General features: G+C 42.5%; 1 protein-coding gene across 2 annotated transcripts; it reads left to right on the top strand.

The window, feature by feature from the left end:
- Window positions 1–270: 270 nt before the first annotated feature.
- Window positions 271–18314, top strand: trim46b (tripartite motif containing 46b). Of its 2 annotated transcripts, none has more exons than XM_079571483.1 (12): window positions 271–788; window positions 5249–5510; window positions 5660–5840; window positions 7138–7336; window positions 7504–7650; window positions 8632–8727; window positions 9187–9440; window positions 10591–10712; window positions 11700–12038; window positions 15770–15999; window positions 16682–16749; window positions 17583–18314. In XM_079571483.1, exons 1-12 carry the CDS (start codon window positions 690–692, stop codon window positions 18043–18045), a joined length of 2460 nt encoding a protein of 819 aa, XP_079427609.1. In that variant the 5' UTR covers window positions 271–689; the 3' UTR covers window positions 18046–18314. The 2 variants fall into 2 exon arrangements, with proteins under 2 accessions (XP_079427609.1, XP_079427610.1); XM_079571484.1 differs by lacking the exon at window positions 271–788 and adding an exon at window positions 1191–1412.
- The last annotated feature ends 1183 nt before the right edge of the window (window positions 18315–19497 follow it).

Here is a 19497-nt window from a genome sequence, read left to right as displayed (position 1 = left end):
CAAATAAAGGAAATCAGTGACACCTTGTGGACACAGCGGGACACTACACCATCACATTGTGCTGGTCAATTGTGTGGAGCAGACAATGAGCTCCGGAAATTTGCGCGTGCATTTGGCTTATTGGAACCTTTTATTTCATAGGATATATATGATAAACAAAGTTTCTGAAGTTTGTGTGTTAGAGCCCCATCTAGTGGACTTTCTGTGTACGACATGTGATCACAGGTCTGCAGAGGATGATCCAACATCAGAGAGTGTTTTCCCCTTTGATGGTTGTTTTGTTTACGTTTGTTTAAATAGCTACCACTTGTTAAACCCCCACTTTACTATTGTACACTGCGTTAATCCTACATGATGGCGCGCCATACGGATGATTAGCCTTTTCACATGATGCTGCTGCGCACATCCATGACAGCAGCATGATCGCGGAGGCTCCGGGAGGGGGCGGGGAGTCTGCTACAGGCGTCTCTCTCCAGCGGTATTCACCCGGACATTCGCTACATCAAAGCGCACAGCGTTTATTTTGTCTTTACACTTCGTTTGCAAAAATGAGTGTAAACCATCCGTTTGTTTTTTAATCTGAGGATAGGTCGCGTGTCCAATAGGCTAATTATTTTTCAGCGCCAAGAGCTCGGACTGTTCGCAGTGGATGATATGGCCTATGGCCTGAAATCGTCGCTGATTCCCAGATGATGCCAACAGCAGGTGGCTTTTTCTTTCAAGTGACAGAGATGGACGTCAAAGCAGCAGCAGCTCCTCCGACGACGGAAGCTTTGGGCCGCATCAGCGTGAGTAGCCCATTTCAGTGCGTGCGTCTGCCGATACGATGGATGTATCGTGGTCCAACCACTCACTATGAATCAAGCACAACGCTACGCTTTACACAATATCTCAACCTAAATGATCAGACAGTGTGATCTCAGTCTATTGTTTAAAATGACTAAGAAACACATTTCAGCTGTAAGGCCCGCTCCTTGATGGACCATAAATCAATGTTCCGAGATCTGAAACAGCCAAAGATAAGTGCTGAAACTGACACTGCCATCTTCATTTAGACCTAAACCGTATTTTAACAAACCGACTCCAGATCTGGGGAGACGACATGTTTCTCGGATGCTGGTTTCCATGGAGACATGATGCGGGGCATTGCTGCTGCTGGACCAGAGCAAAACCTGCTGAGTAGCATCACTGCGCAATGTGTGAACAATGGGCTACTAGCAGCGTGCACACACCGCCTGCACAGCTTCGCAGCCCGGTACCTCGGGGCTGGTCCGTGCATTCACCGGTGTCCGCTGGTTTCTTGCAGCGCTATGCCCCCTCACACCCCGCCCCTTTTATTGAGCGGCCGCGCGCTGTAGCGCTGAGGCTTGATACTTTATTATTCTGTCATGGCGCCTAGGTTCCAGGTGAAGGTAAGATGCGCTAACGCCACGCATGCTGCATCTCTCTCCTCCACGCAGCGCCACGGCACCGGCCCGGCCCTAACCCACTGCGCACTGCTGTGTCCCGACCCGGACCCGCTGGCAGCCTCAGAGAAATATGAATTTGGCCCTTTTTGCTCAATGGCGACAGGCTAAATGCTAAAGCAGCATCTACAGACTGTCACAGGCCCGAGTTGACATTGGAGAATGACAAGGAGATGAAAGAGAGAGAAAGTGGGTTATTTTGATTAAGCCAATTATTCACTTTCTTTCCTCAACGTAGGCCTCGTCATTTCACTAACCCCATTCTGTCAAAGGAAAAAAAAAGATGAATTGCCTAGTCCTACAGGCTACCCGGTCCCTATGGTTAGAAGGATCTTAGCTACAATGACAAATGGACCCCTTTTTAAGCACATCTTTGCATTGGGAGAATGGCTTCACTTGACTTTTTTCTGCAGGATAAAAAGCAGTAGTGGCTTTTCCCCACACTGCTGTGTTCAGTAGTTTGTGTTTGCTGTGATAAGCTCATGCCACATCACATAAAAAAGAGCTGAACCCCTTGTGCAGCATTTATCCATTTGTAAATTGACCTCCTAGCCTCCATTTTTGACCCAGAAACACACAATAGAATGATATACTAGCCTGTAGCTTTAAACTGAGGTATTTGTTACGCTTACGCTTGACTTCCTATGTTAATTGCAGCATGTTGAGCTGGCTTTGGAAGGGCATCCAGAGGAGAAAACAATCAGTGATGATTGTGAGAGAATATAAATAACAACAACAATAACAACCCTAATGTTAGAGCAGTGTGGCCGATGCAAGGTAGACACTAGACTCCTGTGTGTAAAGTAATCGAGTATGCAAGAAAAAGGGCTTTTAATAATGAAAGGAAACGTACAATTGTTATCTAAACAGTCCCTTCAGTTATGGCATGTTGCGCAGATTCCTGACAACAGATCAATAGAGCCGCGGTCCCCGGTGGTGTGCACTGTCACAACACACAAGGTTCCTATTACAGTGTAACCGTTATATCGTCCCGACAAATGTGTTCTCTGAAAAAGGCCGCCGCATCAATGAACAGTTCAGAGTATTGACGAAGCATTTTGGGACATTTGGGAGAACAAGGGCAAATGTCCATTTTTTATATATACAATAAATAAAACACATCTAAGCAAAAGTTGATACAAAACAAAAAAAAGTTTTTAAATACTGAGATATGTTAGTTCTACCTGAGCTTAGACGAGTTGATGCGTAACTGTTACGAGTGCGCTCAGTCACGCAGAAACACTGAACATGTTGTTAGCATTTAGCCTCTCCTCCTCTGCTATGGGGCCAAATGGGGGTGACGTTAGAAGCGACTAAGCTCTTCCACGTTTTCCATATTTAAATACGGTTACACGATCCAAGTATAGTCACACAAAATTAAACATGTCGATTAGGAACACTTTAATTTTGTGATGTTTAATTTTGAGTGACTATACTTGGATATGGTAACTACTCTCATAACCGTATTTAAATAGGGAAGACGTGTAAGAGCTTGGTCGCTTCTAGCTTCACCCCTGTTTGGATCCATAGGAATATGCTGGGAGAGGCTAAATGCTAACAACATCTTTGGTCTATTTCCGTGACTGAGCCCACGCACAAAGACCAGACAGGTACGCATCAACCTGTCTAATCTCATGTAAGACCTGATCTCAGTATGGAAAAACGGTGGACTATTCTTTTAAAGGGGGGATATGCAAAAAATATTTCTCTCATGAAAAACTCACGCAATTTTGAGTCATCTTTGAATCTTCTCCAGTGTCTATCCTTAGCACCATCACAGCAGCTACCAACAACCTTTGTATCCTGGAAATGCTTTAATCTCCTCTCAACCTCTTGCTTAGGCTAAAAGCGCTAGCTGCTTGGCCTGGTCTTTCTAATCTTAATAATTTAGCAATCTGAAACAGAGCAGGTATAAAAACGGATCCATGGATGCACAATTGGCTTGTTGCACTATGTGGCTACGCTAGTTCCTCTGAGCTGAGGCTGTGGGCGCTAGTACTTCCTGTTCGTATTAATTTCCATTAAGATTAGCTTAGATTCATCGTATTTCCTACAGATTCTGTGGTGGACAGTGAGTTCCTGGTAGACGATCACTTACCGCAGGTGAACGAGTTGCTGTACAGTGTAAATATTTCCGTAGAGGAGACGTCTATGTTTATAAGGATCAGTGAGTTTGTCTTGGAGCTAAAGGCTAACATTCATTTCATGCATTATACAATTTGAAATAGTATATAGCATGCTAGCTTCAAGACAAACTATCAATCCTTCATGATCACAGGCGTCTCCTCTGAACTCGTTACATCAAGGTTTGAACACAGTAAATGATCATTGACCAGGAACTCACTGCCCACAACATAATCTTTAGAAAATATGATAATTATTCCAGGAAAAGAATACAGACAGGAATTACTGGCGCTCACAACTTCAGGTCAGAGGAGCTAGCATAGCCATGCCGTGCAACAAGCCAATAGAGCTGTTTTCATCATCAATAACACACTTTATATCGGGATAGCAGGGGGTGAGGGATTTCGCATTTCACTTCAGGTGCCATTCCTAATGCAGCCCTATAAGTGCCCAGGTTTGGCATCATGAGCGTGTGACCTCCATGCAGATCTAATCATGAGGGTATGCAGAATATGTCACAGCAACATGGCAACAGAATATTATAATTGGTTTTGTCTCTCAGTCCGGATGACATTTATGAAAGCACCCTCCACAGTATCTTATGAACGTCCTCTCTTGCATCGATTAGTAAAAAGTCATGGATTATTTGTGCGTCTCAGCGGGTTTGCCCTTGCCTCTGTCTCCTGTCCTTGAGCCACACAGCGTTTTCCTCTAATCCTAACAGGCAGGCCGCTGCTTCAGCACTGACCCACTACAAGCAAATGGAAGATGAACTATTTTAAACCAATGAGCGGTGCATTACCAGGGGACGCTTGGAACAATATGAGCAAAACTAGACTGAGTGTAAATCTCCTGTGGCTTCTTCCCTCACACACGACATATGGTGATGTGTGAAGCTGAAAGTGTTGCTCCATCATTAACGAAAAGGAAAATAGGTCTGTTTTGTGAATACTGTTTGCTCATTTGATGTTTTAGGACAGTCGTTCTGCAACCTTTCCATCACCACATCAAATATTTAACCCTCCACGCACCACCAGGCCTAGATCAAGATCAAGACTACCATTGTCATCAGTCGTCGATCAATAAAGATGTTTAGATCAGATGTTGGCATACAGATAGATCATTTTATTTCATTTCATTTATGTATAATACAGAATTGTTATTTATAATTGTATGTAACTAAATGTTAAACACGTAAGTGCCTTTTTGTGCCCTGCTGAGAAGCCGGACTTGCAGAGCACCACTTTGAGAGAGTCGGAGTCTGAAAAATTGATGTCAGTCTTTATCCATATTTGATGTGAATCTTGCCCTGTGTCCTGCTGAGGACATCTTCTCATGGCGCCTCTTTGCTCTGTCCACCCAGGCTATTTTTATCCCAGGTACCAGCTAGATGTAACTCAGCAAGATGACTGTGGAGAATAGAAATTGTATGGTTAATAAATGTTTAAAAACTGTTCAGTCAGTGTTATATCTCAAACAAAACAAACGTACAACCACTAAACATTGTTGTCATAGTTACAACGTACATTATTTCTCTGGGAAAGAAAAACAAAAGTCAAGCTCTTCAAAATGCATTGTAGGTCAGTCTTTTGTGTGTATAATCTGTGGTAGCCGAATCAACCCTCCTTGTTTCCCTGTGCCTCTGCCGCCCCCTACAGTCCAACATGAAGAGCCTGGAGCAGGAGCTGCACTGTCCCGTGTGCAAGGACATCGTGAAGCAGCCTGTGGTCCTGCCCTGCCAGCACAGCGTCTGCCTCATGTGCGCCTCCGAGGTTTTGGTGGCCAACGGTTACCCCCCTCCGGACCTCCCGCCAGACCCCCACTCACCAGCATCCACCCCCAACATGCGCTCTCCTCGTGGGGCACGCAGACCCACGCCCAAGGCTGACCAGAGGCCCATCGACAGGGTGCTGCGCTCAGGTAAAGACAGGGTTTTCTACTACTTTAAACTGTCCCAAGAAATACGTGATGTTTTTATTCTATGTTTTGTCTTATTTAAAAACAAATCATAATATCAACCCACTAATTTTTCGAGTCTGTCTTCTACTAATCCACTGTCTGCTGTCCAGGTCCCCACCCGCCCTCTCCCTCTCTGCAGCGGTCCCCAGCGTACGGCGGGAGGAGGCGTAAGGACGGCCCTCCTCTGATCATGATGTTCCCCTGTGGGGCCTGCCGCCGGGACGTGGAGCTGGGAGAGAGAGGACTCACCGAGTGTCTCCGAAATCTCACTCTGGAGAGGATCGTGGAGAGGTGGGGGTACTCACCTGAAATACTGTATGTCATGATGTAGGACATAATATAAAGTAGTAGCTTATACCAATGAGCCAATACATTGTGACCATTCACAGGTGAAGCGAATCAACCCAGAAACAGCCTCAGCCACCAAACCTAGCTCAACATTTAGAGACAGGACAGATTACCTCAGCAATACTGATGAATGGCAACGAGGGCAATGACGAATATCAGATGAGTTTGAGAAATTCCCAGAGATGCACCGATCCCGCTTTTTTGCTACCGATACCGATTCTGGACAGCTGGACAGCACCTTTCAGAGCAGTTCCAGTTGTGAACCAACAATAATGCACATGGAGAAGGCTGCATGACTCATCAATCAATATTTATTTGTAGAGCACTCTTCACAGACACAGTGAGTCTCAAAGCGCTGAGCAGAAAAGAACAGAGAAGCTCATATTACTGGAGTAGTTGCTAGTTGGTGTTTAGATATACACCGTACATTTTACTTTGCTGCCTATGAAAGCGAGTGTTTGGCAGAGTGTCTCATTGTTGTGCCTGATCATCATTGTGTCGTGAAGTAACTTTAAAGCAAAGCCGATAGTGCTGGTGATGACTCAGTCAGGAGTGGCTGAGCTTTGCAAGAGTCGACCGGGGCTTGTTACAGAGAGGTGCTACTCCGGCTGAATGTGTGCTTTCACAGCCTGTTAGCGTCGTGAAGTCATCATTATTTGTTGCTTTCTGTACAGCCCAAAAAATTACCCTCAAATTTAGAGATTTAGCGATACAATGATGCAAAAAAAAAAAAAAGTCCTCCTGCTCCTCCAAAGCTTGTTGAGAGATTTAGCATAATTTCAAACAAATGCTGTGTGTTTTTGCTGCAATGTTTTGTGGTTGCCCTGGAGCCTCAATAGAAGAAAAAGTTATTTTGCAAAACAAGCTTAATTCCACTGAAATAAAAACGTGTACTTGCTTATAATTTTCTCTGCCCATGTCAGTGTTTTTATGGCCAGATCTTTTTTCTGCTTTAGCTTTTCTAATAACGAAAAAATGCATAATTAGGTTGAATTCTGCAATATAACCTGCCTATTTGTGGTGTTCTACATTTCTCAATCTGACCCTTGTGTCATGCCTTACCTAAATGATTCTTCTAACACTCATTTTAGCACAAAAATGAACTGCCTAATATACCTCACCCATGATGCCATGATCAAGAAAGACAATTTGTTCCAACATATCTGCCAGTGGCCATACTGTTCAGACGAGTTCTTCTCATCACTCCCTCTGTATTAAAGGACTGGTTTTCTCCCCTCAGATACCGTCACACCGTGAGCCTGGGCAGTGTGGCCGTCATGTGTCAGTTTTGTAAACCTCCTCACGCTCTGGAGGCCACAAAGGGCTGCGCCGACTGCAAAGCCAACTTCTGCAACGAGTGCTTTAAGCTGTACCACCCCTGGGGCACTCCCCGGGCCCAGCACGAGCACATCCTGCCCACGCTCAACTTCAGACCCAAGGTAACTGGACTTTACATGCGTTGATGTAATTTGTGCTGCCCTTTGTTGTGAGCTGTAACAATAATGCAATAAAATAAACACAAACATTTAGGACAAGAAGCAAAAGCAAAAAATATGTTGGACCTAAATTGTCTTTGTTATTTCTTATCATTTTTGCATTTGTTCAGGTTTTGACGTGTCCAGAGCATGACCAGGAGAAGCTCCAGTTTTACTGCCGGTCGTGTCAGCGCCTCCTCTGTCCGCTCTGTAAACTGCGGCGGGTTCACGGAGGACACAAAATCCTCCCAGTGGCCCAGGCCTACCAAGCTCTGAAGGTACAGCTCTCCTCCTCAGTCACTGCCTTAAAGCTGCACCGTGTTACTTTTCACCTAATAAATCTAAGGAAATACAAACATTTATTTAACTACAGATATTTTTATATCACTAAAAATACCTAAATGCATGCAAGTGGCTCACCTCACCTCGGACCAGACTGTAGCTTTATTGGGAGTGGGGACGTCTCTAGCTCGTCTCCATGGAGACTAAAGGCAGGCAAATGTGAGATTTTAACAGCTCCTCATCCAAATCTATTCTTCGATTACCCACTGCAAAAATAGCATTGTCTGTCTATGATCCAAAATGTTACACAGTGTGTCTTTAAGAAAAGATTGTATCACTGCTGTTTTTGGCTGTTTGATTTACTCCAACTTGACAAAGAAAAAGGGGAATTTACAGTTTTTATTATTTCACTGTATTGCATCAATACAGTAAAATAATAAAAACTGTTGTTACCAAAAGCAGATTGTCTAAAAGTTAACCCGCACCTAACTATATAAGAATAAGACTTTACTGCAAAAGCCAATTCAGAGCAAGTTGCCCAATTTTTCCTCTAGAGGGCAACATTGAGTGTATTTCAAAAGCACTGGATTTAAAGTTTTTCTACTTCATGAACATGATCTCTCTGTGACATGAAGTTCAGTTCAAATTCTGATTTTACTAATACAAATATTGCGATGTTGAATGATTTACAATTACAAAAAACATGTTGCTTACAGAGTTGTTTACATTACATTTTTTCAGAAAGCAGAATGAGTCCCACAGTTTGTGTTGCCAGGTCTTACGGCTAAAACCAGTTGGCAGTAAACATAAAAGGACTCCAAATGCTTACTATTAATATTAATAACATATCGCTTTTCCACAATAAAGTCCTACTTTGTACCTGAACTACCTTTAAAAAGTACAGACATTGCCTATTTCATTGTAACTGTCAGACTTTTTTTCTCACTGTGAAATTGCTGTCTGTGTTAATTTACCAGGAGAAGATTGCTAAGGAGATGAACTACATTTTGTCCAACCAGGACACCGTACTGTCTCAGATTACACAGCTGGAGAGCGCCATCACGCAGACAGAGGTCAGTAATGCCTACAGATAAACTACATGGGTTTTATGCAGCTATCAGCAGGAGGCTCTCATCCACCAGTGCCACCAGTGCAGTGTTAGTGAAATATCTGTGTGTTTTTTTGTTTGTTTCAAAGGGATGAAAATAGAAATCCTCATCATTAAAGTGCATTGTGACGGGACTATAATGGAGAGAGAAAATATTTTAAAATGAGATTGCAATGCATCCTTTTGCAGCCTGTAGGTCCAGGTCCGCTGCTCTTATTTACCCCTGATGCTCTGGTCATGTCCGCCCCCTCGCACTCACCAGGATGAATAGTGTTTTTCCAACGTATACGAATACTACTGTGCTAGATTTTGTTTTAATAATAAAGTTTCCTTCCTTCCACTCATGGTTAGTTAGTAAATCATCACATGCTGGACAGTGGTGTCTGTTGTAATCTTTCGTCACTGACCGTGTCCCCCTCTCCAGGTGAACAGCGTGTCGGCCCGGGAGCAGTTGGCACAGAGCATTCGGGACCTGACGGCGGCTCTGGCAGAGCGCCACTCGTCTCTGACCCAGGCGCTGGAGGGGGCGCGGCAGAGGCGAGGGGAGGCGCTGTCCACTCAGGTGTCCGAGCGCAGGAGCCTCATGGAGCACGCGGGGCTCGTGGCCTTTACCCAGGAGCTGCTGAAGGAAACAGACCAGCCCTGCTTCGTCCAGGCGGCGCGCCAAACTCACAACAGGTCGGTGTCAGTGACAGATGTTCGTGCCCCGAGGAAGTGTTGGGTAATATGAATGAGGTCAATTTAATGAAGCAAAACAAACTCTGGTGTATGCAAATCAATGATGTTTCTTTAAAACAAGATTTATGCAAATAAAAACCTACTTCAGCAAGACAACATGAAACGATTATTATAAATCAGTGGTTCTAAAATGGTGGTATGTGTACCACTGGATGTACTGGTACTCAACTACATTTTTACTCTATTCTTTAGTTTCTTTACGCCATATAAAGAAACTATATTGTATAAAACTATATTATAACTATATTATATTAAGCCAGATTAAAGTACATAACAGTAGTATCCAATTTACTCTTGGCATTGGTTCGACTTTAATATTTTCTCAGAGGTACTTAATGTGAAATGTTTGAAGTTAATACATAAAAATGCTAGACACTCAAAGAATGTATCCACAATTCCTTCAGGCCACAGAATGTCTGTCACAGCTGCCATGGGACACACTGACACAGTCAAGGCAACCAGACTATGCCAAATATTAAGCCAGATTGAAGTACATAACAGTAGTATCCAATTCATTCTGCATTGCCAGATGACAGGTCATTAGGGATTCTTGTGCTACAGTTATGGCAATACATAACATAATCATCATCAGAATCGTTTCTATCGCCATTGTTTGAGAACAGGTTCACAATCTAGGATTTTTTTGCGGTTGAATCGTGCAACATGAAACATATAACACAGAATTTAGATAAAAAGAAGCTATAAAAGGTTATTTTCACAGTTATTGCAATACACAACATCATCATCATGCTCAGCTCACACATTCAGTGTCACACTGCATTAGTTCAGGCCAGTTCTTATATGTTTCAGAGAAAAGCATGTTCCAATCAATAACTTTCTACAGCATGAAAAATAATCTATCTATTATTTATCTTGTGCTTGTCATTCAAATCGGGACAACAATACAGATCTTTTCATATGATCAACTCAAAGAGGAAACAGAAAGGGGCCTCAAAAGGGGCCTCAAAACATTGAAATATCTAAAGTACTGTACATTTAGTCATTTTCCTTATCAGTCCATGACGTACACATATCTTTGTTAGAAACATTAAATAAACGCTCCCCTTTCACTCGTCTGTCTCCATCTCAGGTTGAGTAAAGCCATCGAGAATCTGCAGCATTTCTCTTTGGCGGCGGATCCATCGTTCAGACACTTTCAGCTGGACGTCTCCAAAGAGCTCAAACTCCTCCAAGATCTCAACTTCATCCAAGGTACGACTGGAGCAGAGACGCGTGGGACGGGGCGCATGAGGGGAGCCAGATAAGGAATAAAAGGGAGTGAATAGTTTCCACTGATGATTACGAACATTTGGTATGAAGAAAATTGTAGGATGTGTTGTTGATGCATGGTGGAGAGGTGTTGGCGGACAGACAGATCCTAACCAGGGGTGAAGGAAGTTTTCCAAATATGAGGAGAAATTGTTTTGACTAAAGAACGTGTAGATGGTCATGGTTAAAGGAAGTTGTACTTTCCGGTGAAATCCTACTACCACAGCAACTACCACTGCTACCAGGCAAAGAGACAAGACCAGTTTTGATACGTAATTCAAAGTGGTTCATGGATAAACAGACATAGATAAGAAAAAAATGATATGCAATTAAAAATTAAAACAAAACAAAAATACTTCAGTTCAACAACTGACTTGCACTTTACTGGACCTTTGCATTGCATTTGCCATTGGGTTTGGATTCAATTTAGGAGGTAATACAAAACAAAAACAAAAAAAAAAACAAAAAAACAGTAAAGTTTCACTGAAAATTCAGTATCTTTTTTTCAGTCCCGTGAATCTATGAACATTTTTTAATCACAAGTTATCATAGGTATCGTAGGCTTTTACTGGTCAATGGTATATTAATACTGGGCGAAAGGACAAAAAAAATAAATAATAATAATCACATATTGTTGTCCACTTAAAGATTATCTCAATTTCTATTATGTTTTTTCTTATTTAAACCTTTGAATATGATTCATGAACACGGATAAGAAATATAAATGTAAAAACTGATCTTGAATAACAAATAAATGAAATCGATAATTGAGGTTTTGCCATAGATGAGAGCGGGAATCAATTGAAATTTGATTAAATGTACAGCCATATTTACTGAATTCACTTTATTAAAGGGAATCCCTTTGAGAAGTGCCATCTCGACATGATCCATGTGTGTATATTATCCTAATTATCAGTCTCTCTCTCTCAGCTCCTCAGGCTCCGGTCATTGACACACAGCGCTCTCTGGCCTATGACCAGCTCTTCCTCTGCTGGCGCCTGCCCCCGGAGTCTTCCCCAGCCTGGCACTTTTCGGTGGAGTATCGGCGCCGCGGTGTGGTGCCGGGAGGAGGGGCCCGCGGTGGGATGAGGGGGGGTCTGGCGGCTGCCCGGTGGGGGTGGCAGCGGATGGACGAGGTGACCGGGAGCAGTGCGGTGATCGACAGACTGGAGATGGACAGTGTGTATGTGCTGAGGGTCAGAGGCTGCAACAAGGCGGGATACGGCGACTACAGCGAGGAGGTGTACCTGCACACCCCTCCCGCTCCAGGTAGGGCGACCACAATGGGACATGTGGGGTAAACGGGCGATCTGTTCATTTAAATCTGTGGTACATACTGTAAAGGTAGAATTCACTTAAAAGAAATGAAATCAAAATAGTTGTGGTATTGGGGCTAAAATGGTAAAAGAAGTGCTATAATTGAAAGATTTTAAATATAAATAATTGTAAGTCATAAAGGATCGAAACCTTAAGTTACATTGATGTATGTATTACGATTGGATAGGGTACAGCCCTTTCTAACCTGTCGCCTGTTGATTTGATTAGTGGGCTGTTTCGTGGTCCTGGATTTTTTGCTTGCACCTTAAAGCAGAACTAAGTAACTTGTTTACCATAATAAATCCTTTTCATAGTCCCTCTGGAGTTAATGGGATGATTGGGGGTCTTTCATCTCCCCCTGGTGTCTCTGGCCAGAAAACTACAATTGCAATACACACTAATGGAATCATGAAGAAGAAGCTAACAGGCTAACAGGCAAAGCTAACTTCGGGTTAGCGCCACTTAAACAGTATCTACAGCCGAGTTAGAGTGAAAAAAAAATATCTCCATTGTGTAATTAGATGTACAATATCGCTCTCTCCCTTTGTCACGGACAATTAATGAGTAAAAAAAAAACGCAACATGCTACGACACCTGCAGTGGGGCATGAGTTACTTAGTTCTGCTTTAATGTAAAAACAAACTGCTCGTGTTTGCCTAGCAGGCACCTAAAACGTTTGCGGTGAGTATTATCTATTTTCACATACTGTACCCTAACCACAGCTTTTCCTTTGCTCTGATTGAACCTTCAGCACATGCATGAAGGCCGCAGCGCACTTCACATTTGCCTATAAACCAGAAGAACACTTGAAAACAACAGAAAAGCATCAAACCAAACAAATGAACTTAAATCACACATGTCTGTTTGAACTTATAACTTTGACTGGATTTGCATACATTCATATAATTCAAGAAACCCTGTGATCACTGATATTTATGCCCAGCTACTGCAACTACTGCGACTGAAAAGTAAAAAGTGCACAAAGACAAATAGAACAATGATAACCCGACATCCATTTAAAACTGAATGTAAATCAGGCGTGGGATAAAACATTTGATTGAGGATTAGAAAACACGTTAATCTGATCTTGAATAAGCCGTTATTGTTGATTGAATTGGCTTTAGGCGTTTGCCCAGAACGGCTGCCAGCTACAAGAGAGAAGTTATATAAAAATGTTGACACTTTTTTAATTAAATGCCTGCGTAAAACTAGTGCCAGGAGATTTGCTCTGAGAAGGAAATTATTAATATTGAAAGCTGCAAAGGCTGTACTATGGATTTTCTGTTATGCAATAAGTAAATAAATAAATACTCCAATTACATATCCAACATTGCAGTTGCCGTAGTAAATGATTTCTTGAAAGGCAAAAACAAAATGCAAAGTACGGTAAATAAGAAGGTCTGATCAAACAATAACCTCGATGAAAAAGAATATTACGTCTTAAAAATGACTTTGCTGGACCTCTTCCCTGTTAGTCCCCAGGCAGTTGTGTAAAAGCATCTCTTTAATCCTTGGTTATTAGCTCCAAACTGTTCAAAATGGCGACAGGAGCGTGACAGCTCCAACACGTTCTCATTATATCCTCCTCGAGCTGCTGTCACCCGAGGCCCATTCATCTCAAAACATACAATATTGTTATTAAAGTCACTTAACAAGACTTCTTATTAATTTATTTTTTTCCCCCCTGTCCATCCTCTCTTTATCTCTCACTTTCGCCGTCACCTGACTCTGGGCTTTTCTCCCCCTTTTTCACATGATTTCCATTTCAGCTTTTTTCATATCATCCTTTGAGCTCTACTCCGCTGCCTCCTACTGAACGTAAGAAGAGCACCCATCCTGTTTCCCTAAACTGCCTTTGTCAAACTCAGCACAATGAGTAGGACCAAAAAGAGCTAATGACAACGCCCAGGCCCCAAATTGTTTTGTTCAGAGAAATGGTTTTGTTTAATTGAATGATTGTTGGGCGTTTTATGCCATAATATTTTACTGCAGACTTAAAAGAAAAGACACATACAGTCATAGTGCAGGCTCCTTCAGGTGCTACTCAATCTCCTCTGCTGTTCTCGTTTTTGTTTAACTTACAGATAATTAAAGGAATAGGCCACCGTTTTTCCATACTGAGATATGTTCTTACCTTAGATGAGTTGATGTGTACCTGTCTGGTCTTTGTGCGTGTCCGTGGAAGAGCTTGGTCGCTTCTAGCTTCACCCCGTTTGGAGCTATAGGAATATACTGGGAGAGGCCAAATGCTAACAACATCTTTGGTCTTTTTGAGTGGCTGAGGGCACACAGTTTTTCCATACTGAGATATGTTCTTATCTGAGCTTAGCGAGTTGATACATGCCTGTCTGGTCTTTGCGCGTGCCTGTGGAAGAGCGCGGTAGCTTCAACTTCACCCCTGTTTGGAGCTGCAGTAATACAGTGGGAGAGGCCAAATGGTCGTTTTGCGTGTCTGAGTCTAAGCTCAGGTAAGAACATATCTCAGTATGTAAAAACGGTGGCTTGTTCCTTTAAATGTATTTGTGATTCAGCCCATTTTTACACATATTTCAGTCTTTTAAACTGGTAAAGGTAAATTAATTGATGTAGAGCTACTTTTGGTGATCTCAGTGGAGAGTTTCTATCTCGAGTCCGTATTTATTTGGCAACACTGGTTATTCAAGTTTAAATGTAGTTTGATTGTCAATTCTACTAAACAGAAACACAGAGTTGAAAGAGCGTTACCCTATAATGTTTGGCGCAAACACTATTACTTATCACTATGTATACAGTTATACCTGAAAATATATGTTATATGCATATAGGCCCATGTTTAATTCAGATTTTTCACTGTTCATACTGTAGATGAGTGCATTGCTCCTTATAGGAATTTCTAGAAGCCATGAGTGCTATAAGGATATGACTATAATTACAGCCTAATACAGTTTTATTGCTACCCAAAATCAAAAGTGATGTGACCCAAGAGCCTTGAGTTTGACATCTAACCCGAAACATCCATCAGGTCTCCTCCAATCCCACACTTCTTTTTCTGTTGTGGTCGCCCAGTGCATCCTCATTATGTCCTTTTACAACCCACTCTCCTCCTGTAACCGTCCCGAAGCTGATGAGGTCTGCAGTTTGTTAAGTCAGAGCTTAACAACATGGATCACAATCAAAATCCATGGTCCCGGGGCTTTGGGTGGTTTTAGTAGCGCAGTGATTGGTGGTGTCCCCCGTAGGCTGTTTCTCTCCCCTCTGCTATTGCTTAGAAATCCTCCGGTAATTGTATTTGTACTCAAATCCCAACTGTTTAAGCCTTTTTCGATAGCTGCATTTTTCTCCCTGAGTCATCGTGCAACAGTGGGAGGGGCGCATGCCTACTCCAAGCTTCTCTCTCCCATAAATGTTGATTCCTCCCACTGCTAATGCTGTCTGATATCACTGAGTTGCTAAGAGTTGCATCTTTTGTTGCTGTCTTAAAAATAGCTTGTTTTCTTTATAAACTAAGACCCTTGTGGGAAATTTCACCCTTTGACATTATCCCAAGGTCACTGGCAACATCTAAAAGGTGTCATTTGTCAGCAACACAATGAAATCAGACCCTTCCTTCTTTGTGAATAACCCCTCTGTGATCTTCAGTGTTTGTCTTAAATCCTCACCGCCCTCTCTTCCTCCCTCGTCTCCTGTCTCCTTGTCCCTCCTAGTGTTAAACTTCTACTTGGACTCTCGCTGGGGTCTCCACGCAGACCGGCTCGTGGTCACTAAAGAGCAGCGTTGCGCCCGTAGCGTCCCGGGACTGTCTCTGCTTCAGGCCGCGGACCACGCTCTCACTTCCTGTCACCTGACCTCTGACCTCCTGGTGGGAGACGTGGCCATCACACAGGGGCGGCACTACTGGTCGTGCTCAGTGGAGCCCGGGTCCTACCTCGTGAAGGTACTGCACAACCAGTCCAGTCTACAGCCTGCGTTTAGAAACACAAGATCGGGCCCTCAATGTTTAAAATATGAGAAAGGGATCTGCTATCCATACTTTTATAGTTTCAGAGTCACACCTTAGCACCTGCATTATAAATTGATCAGTGAGCATGAAATACACCAAGTCACATTCAATTTTAAACAAAGCGTTACAAAAAATGATATTATTTATAAATTCAATCCCACACCCTGATAGGTGTCTAGACTGCTCCATCTCATGGTGTGAAGACGTCGTTTATCACCTGCAGAAATGCATCTGTCTGTTTCTCAACTGTGACTAATGCTTCTCTAGTGAGCTCTTCTGAAGTGCTGTTATTGTGCCATAATTTGATAAAACACACAATATGAATGAAATTAAGGCATGTTTACTTGGCTGATGTTGTATTTATCGATTTGGTGGTGATTGAGAGGATATGGTACGTATGTATGATGATTTCCAAGTCTGTCATTCAACCAGGGGAATATAAAGGCTGGTTATAGACATTGTATTCTTTCAGCTGTTACGTCACATGACTTTTGTCCTGTTATGGATGCCATTTTGAAGACTTTTGATTATTCAAATAACATGACAGCAATATTGTATTTGACTTGAACCATTGACAGAGGCATTTGAGGCATTAATGTATTCTTTACGTGCTCAGGTCGGCGTAGGTCTGGAGTCCAAACTACAAGAGTGGTTTCATCTTCCACAAGACATGGCCAGCCCTCGGTAAGATATATATATAATTATAATATGACATTAGATGTAAATACACCATAATTGTATTGTTTTTTTACATTTTATTTGCCTCGATCTGTCCATCTTTTGCATTCACTTCTCACTGCAATGCCTCTGTCACAAAATGTAAAATTCACCATCCCTCCTTTCTGTATGTCCAAGCCTCTCACTCTGTCCTCTGACTTTATCTCCAAAAATCTAATATGAGCTGTCCCTCTGTGTGAGGGATTTTTCTATTCCCTGCACAGTCAAACCAAGGACACCTCCAGTTCTCACCTTGTTCACATTTCTTCGCAGATAACTTTATGAACTGTGTCATCGCCAGAGGTTATAATATTGCCTACAGTGCAAGCATAAACAGTTAATACTACCACAATCTCATGAGTTCATGTGTCCCAGTTCTGATGGTTAAATAAACTTCTTCTTCTTCCTGATGGACATCCAGAATCTCCTACCTCCTCTCAACAACTCTATGACTTGTTATGACAGGGGTCTGCAGCCAAAACTTCAGCCTGTTTTAAACCAAATCAAAGTCAGACAGAGCAACAATAGCAACTTAATCAACAAAGCACAGGAATACAAAATTGGCAAGTTTTCATCAACAATGAGGTGTAATGAATCTTTGAAACTCTAAAGGAATAAAGTTTACTTACGATGCTATCAGCAGCTCTTTGCTAATACATTTTATGGATTTTCTTCTTCTAATCAAAGCTCAAAAGAGAGAAAGTGGTTGCCTAACACTTCCCTGTACCATCTCCTTCACTCACAAAAACAATCTCAACGTCTCAAGCTTTTCTCTTCCGTCTTTTTATCCGTCCCTCCAGCTACGACCCCGACAGCGGCCACGACAGCGGCGCGGAGGACGGCATGGACTCGGCTCCGCCCTTCTGCTTCCTCACGATGGGGATGGGTAAGATCTTCCTGCCCCAGCACAACTATCACCACAGCAACAACAACCACGGCAACAGCTCCCGCGACTCCATCACCAACGGCAACGCCCCGTCCGCGCCCACCGGGGTCACCTACCCCCTGCCCCCGCGGCTGGGCGTGTGTCTGGATTTCGAGAAGGGCCGCGTCACTTTTTACGACGCCCACTCGCTGAGGCCGCTGTGGGAGGGGCACGTGGACTGCTCCGGCCCCGTTTGCCCCGCGTTCTGCTTCATCGGGGGCGGGTCTTTGCAACTCCAGGAGCTCGTAGCCAATAGGAACGCGGATCAGACGCCGGTGCGGAGGGTGACCATCCAGCCGCGCGTCTCGAATATTAACAGCATTAATAATAACAACTAAAAAGTGAGCGAGTGGTAAGGTATGCACCGATCAGGTATAACAGTGTGCGACAGTGTGTGGGACTTCTTAGTGGATAAGATTTATTAGAGCGTAAAACAAATGTATGTGTTTGATGTGGGAAATAATGTGTAGGAATTTAATGGACTGACAAAGGCCAAAGATGGAGGGCGGGCGGTCTCTAGACAATTTACAGTTTGTGAAATTAAACTCCAGAAAATCCACAATTGCTTTCTCTAATAATTTGTGTTATGAACCTGCCATATAAATCATTTTTGGACATTTATTTGGCAAGGGAGAGTTAGCCTTATTGTATAGGTTTTTCGCGATAACTAGGGCTGGGTACCATTAATTTAACATTTTTGATACTGATACTTTACAATACTTTATTTGATACCGATACGAAAATATTTGTCATATAAAACCATAAAACATAAATAATGTTAATTCATTCCTTTTTCTTCCATTTAATTTATTTCGCTTTTTTATCATTTGTTTGAGGTGAAACAACCAAGAAACTTCCTTTAACTACAAAAGGGCAGAAAAAACTTCCCCCCAATTTTTAACACATTTTTTTTAACGTTTTTCCCTCAATTTTTTCCCTTAATTTTCCCAAGTTTTCTTCGTGTTTTTCCCCCCAATTTTTGACCCAAATTTTCCCACAGTTTTTTCCCATTTTTTGTCTTTTTTTGTCTTTAACATTTTGATGACCAACAGCATCAAAACTTGCATATAAAGATTTAATATTTCTTTATACTACCTGCTTTCGATACATCAAATTTTTCGACACCAGTAGTACCTTTTTTTTCTCGATGCCAGACTGGTATTGTTTCACGGTTCCCAGCCTTAGTGGTCACTCCACATAGAAATGCTCGACCTGGCACCTAGTTGCAGGGAGACGGGAGCAGTAACCACAGCACCACATGTGGCTCTCATCTAACTACAATTGCGTACAATTTGCGACAAAGTTATCGGATTTTAGTACAAATACAATTACCAGAGGATTTACAAGCAATAGCAGAGGGGGGAAAAACAGCCTACGGGGGACGCCACCAATCACTGCGCTACTAAAACCACCCAAAGCCCCGGGACCATGGATTTTGATTGTGATCCATGTTGTTAAGCTCTGACTTAACAAAGTGCAGACCTCATCAGCTTCGGGACGAGATATCAGTTATAAACCAGGAGATCTACTGAAAATTGTACCACTGAATTCTTTGCTGTTCTTCATCTCTATTTTAGCCATGCGTATAGATACAGACGGCGTCTCTGGAATTGCCCATATATGGTCATGTTTGAAAACAGTTAAGGGGGAAAACAATTTGGAGAAAAATCGAAACTTTCTCTCATTATTCAAAAACTACTTTAACAAATGAATTACGAATATAGTTTTCTACTAAATAAAGATACAAAGACATGGGGAGGAGCTAAGTGGTTCAACAGACCATAAATACA

The sequence above is a fragment of the Gobius niger genome (assembly GCF_951799975.1).
Source record: "Gobius niger genome assembly, chromosome: 14".
Classification (NCBI taxonomy): domain Eukaryota; kingdom Metazoa; phylum Chordata; class Actinopteri; order Gobiiformes; family Gobiidae; genus Gobius; species Gobius niger.
The sequence above is the reverse complement of the archived record's forward strand: the minus strand, read 5'-3'. Positions and strand labels throughout refer to the sequence as shown.

Bases quoted from the DNA above. Each gene is read 5' to 3' on its own strand.
- trim46b (XM_079571483.1), top strand. From the start codon at position 690: ATGATGCCAACAGCAGGTGGCTTTTTCTTTCAAGTGACAGAGATGGAC. The intron at 7,337-7,503 runs GTAACTGGACTT...GCATTTGTTCAG, and splicing joins CGCTCAACTTCAGACCCAAG to GTTTTGACGTGTCCAGAGCA. The intron at 16,750-17,582 runs GTAAGATATATA...CCGTCCCTCCAG, and splicing joins CAAGACATGGCCAGCCCTCG to CTACGACCCCGACAGCGGCC.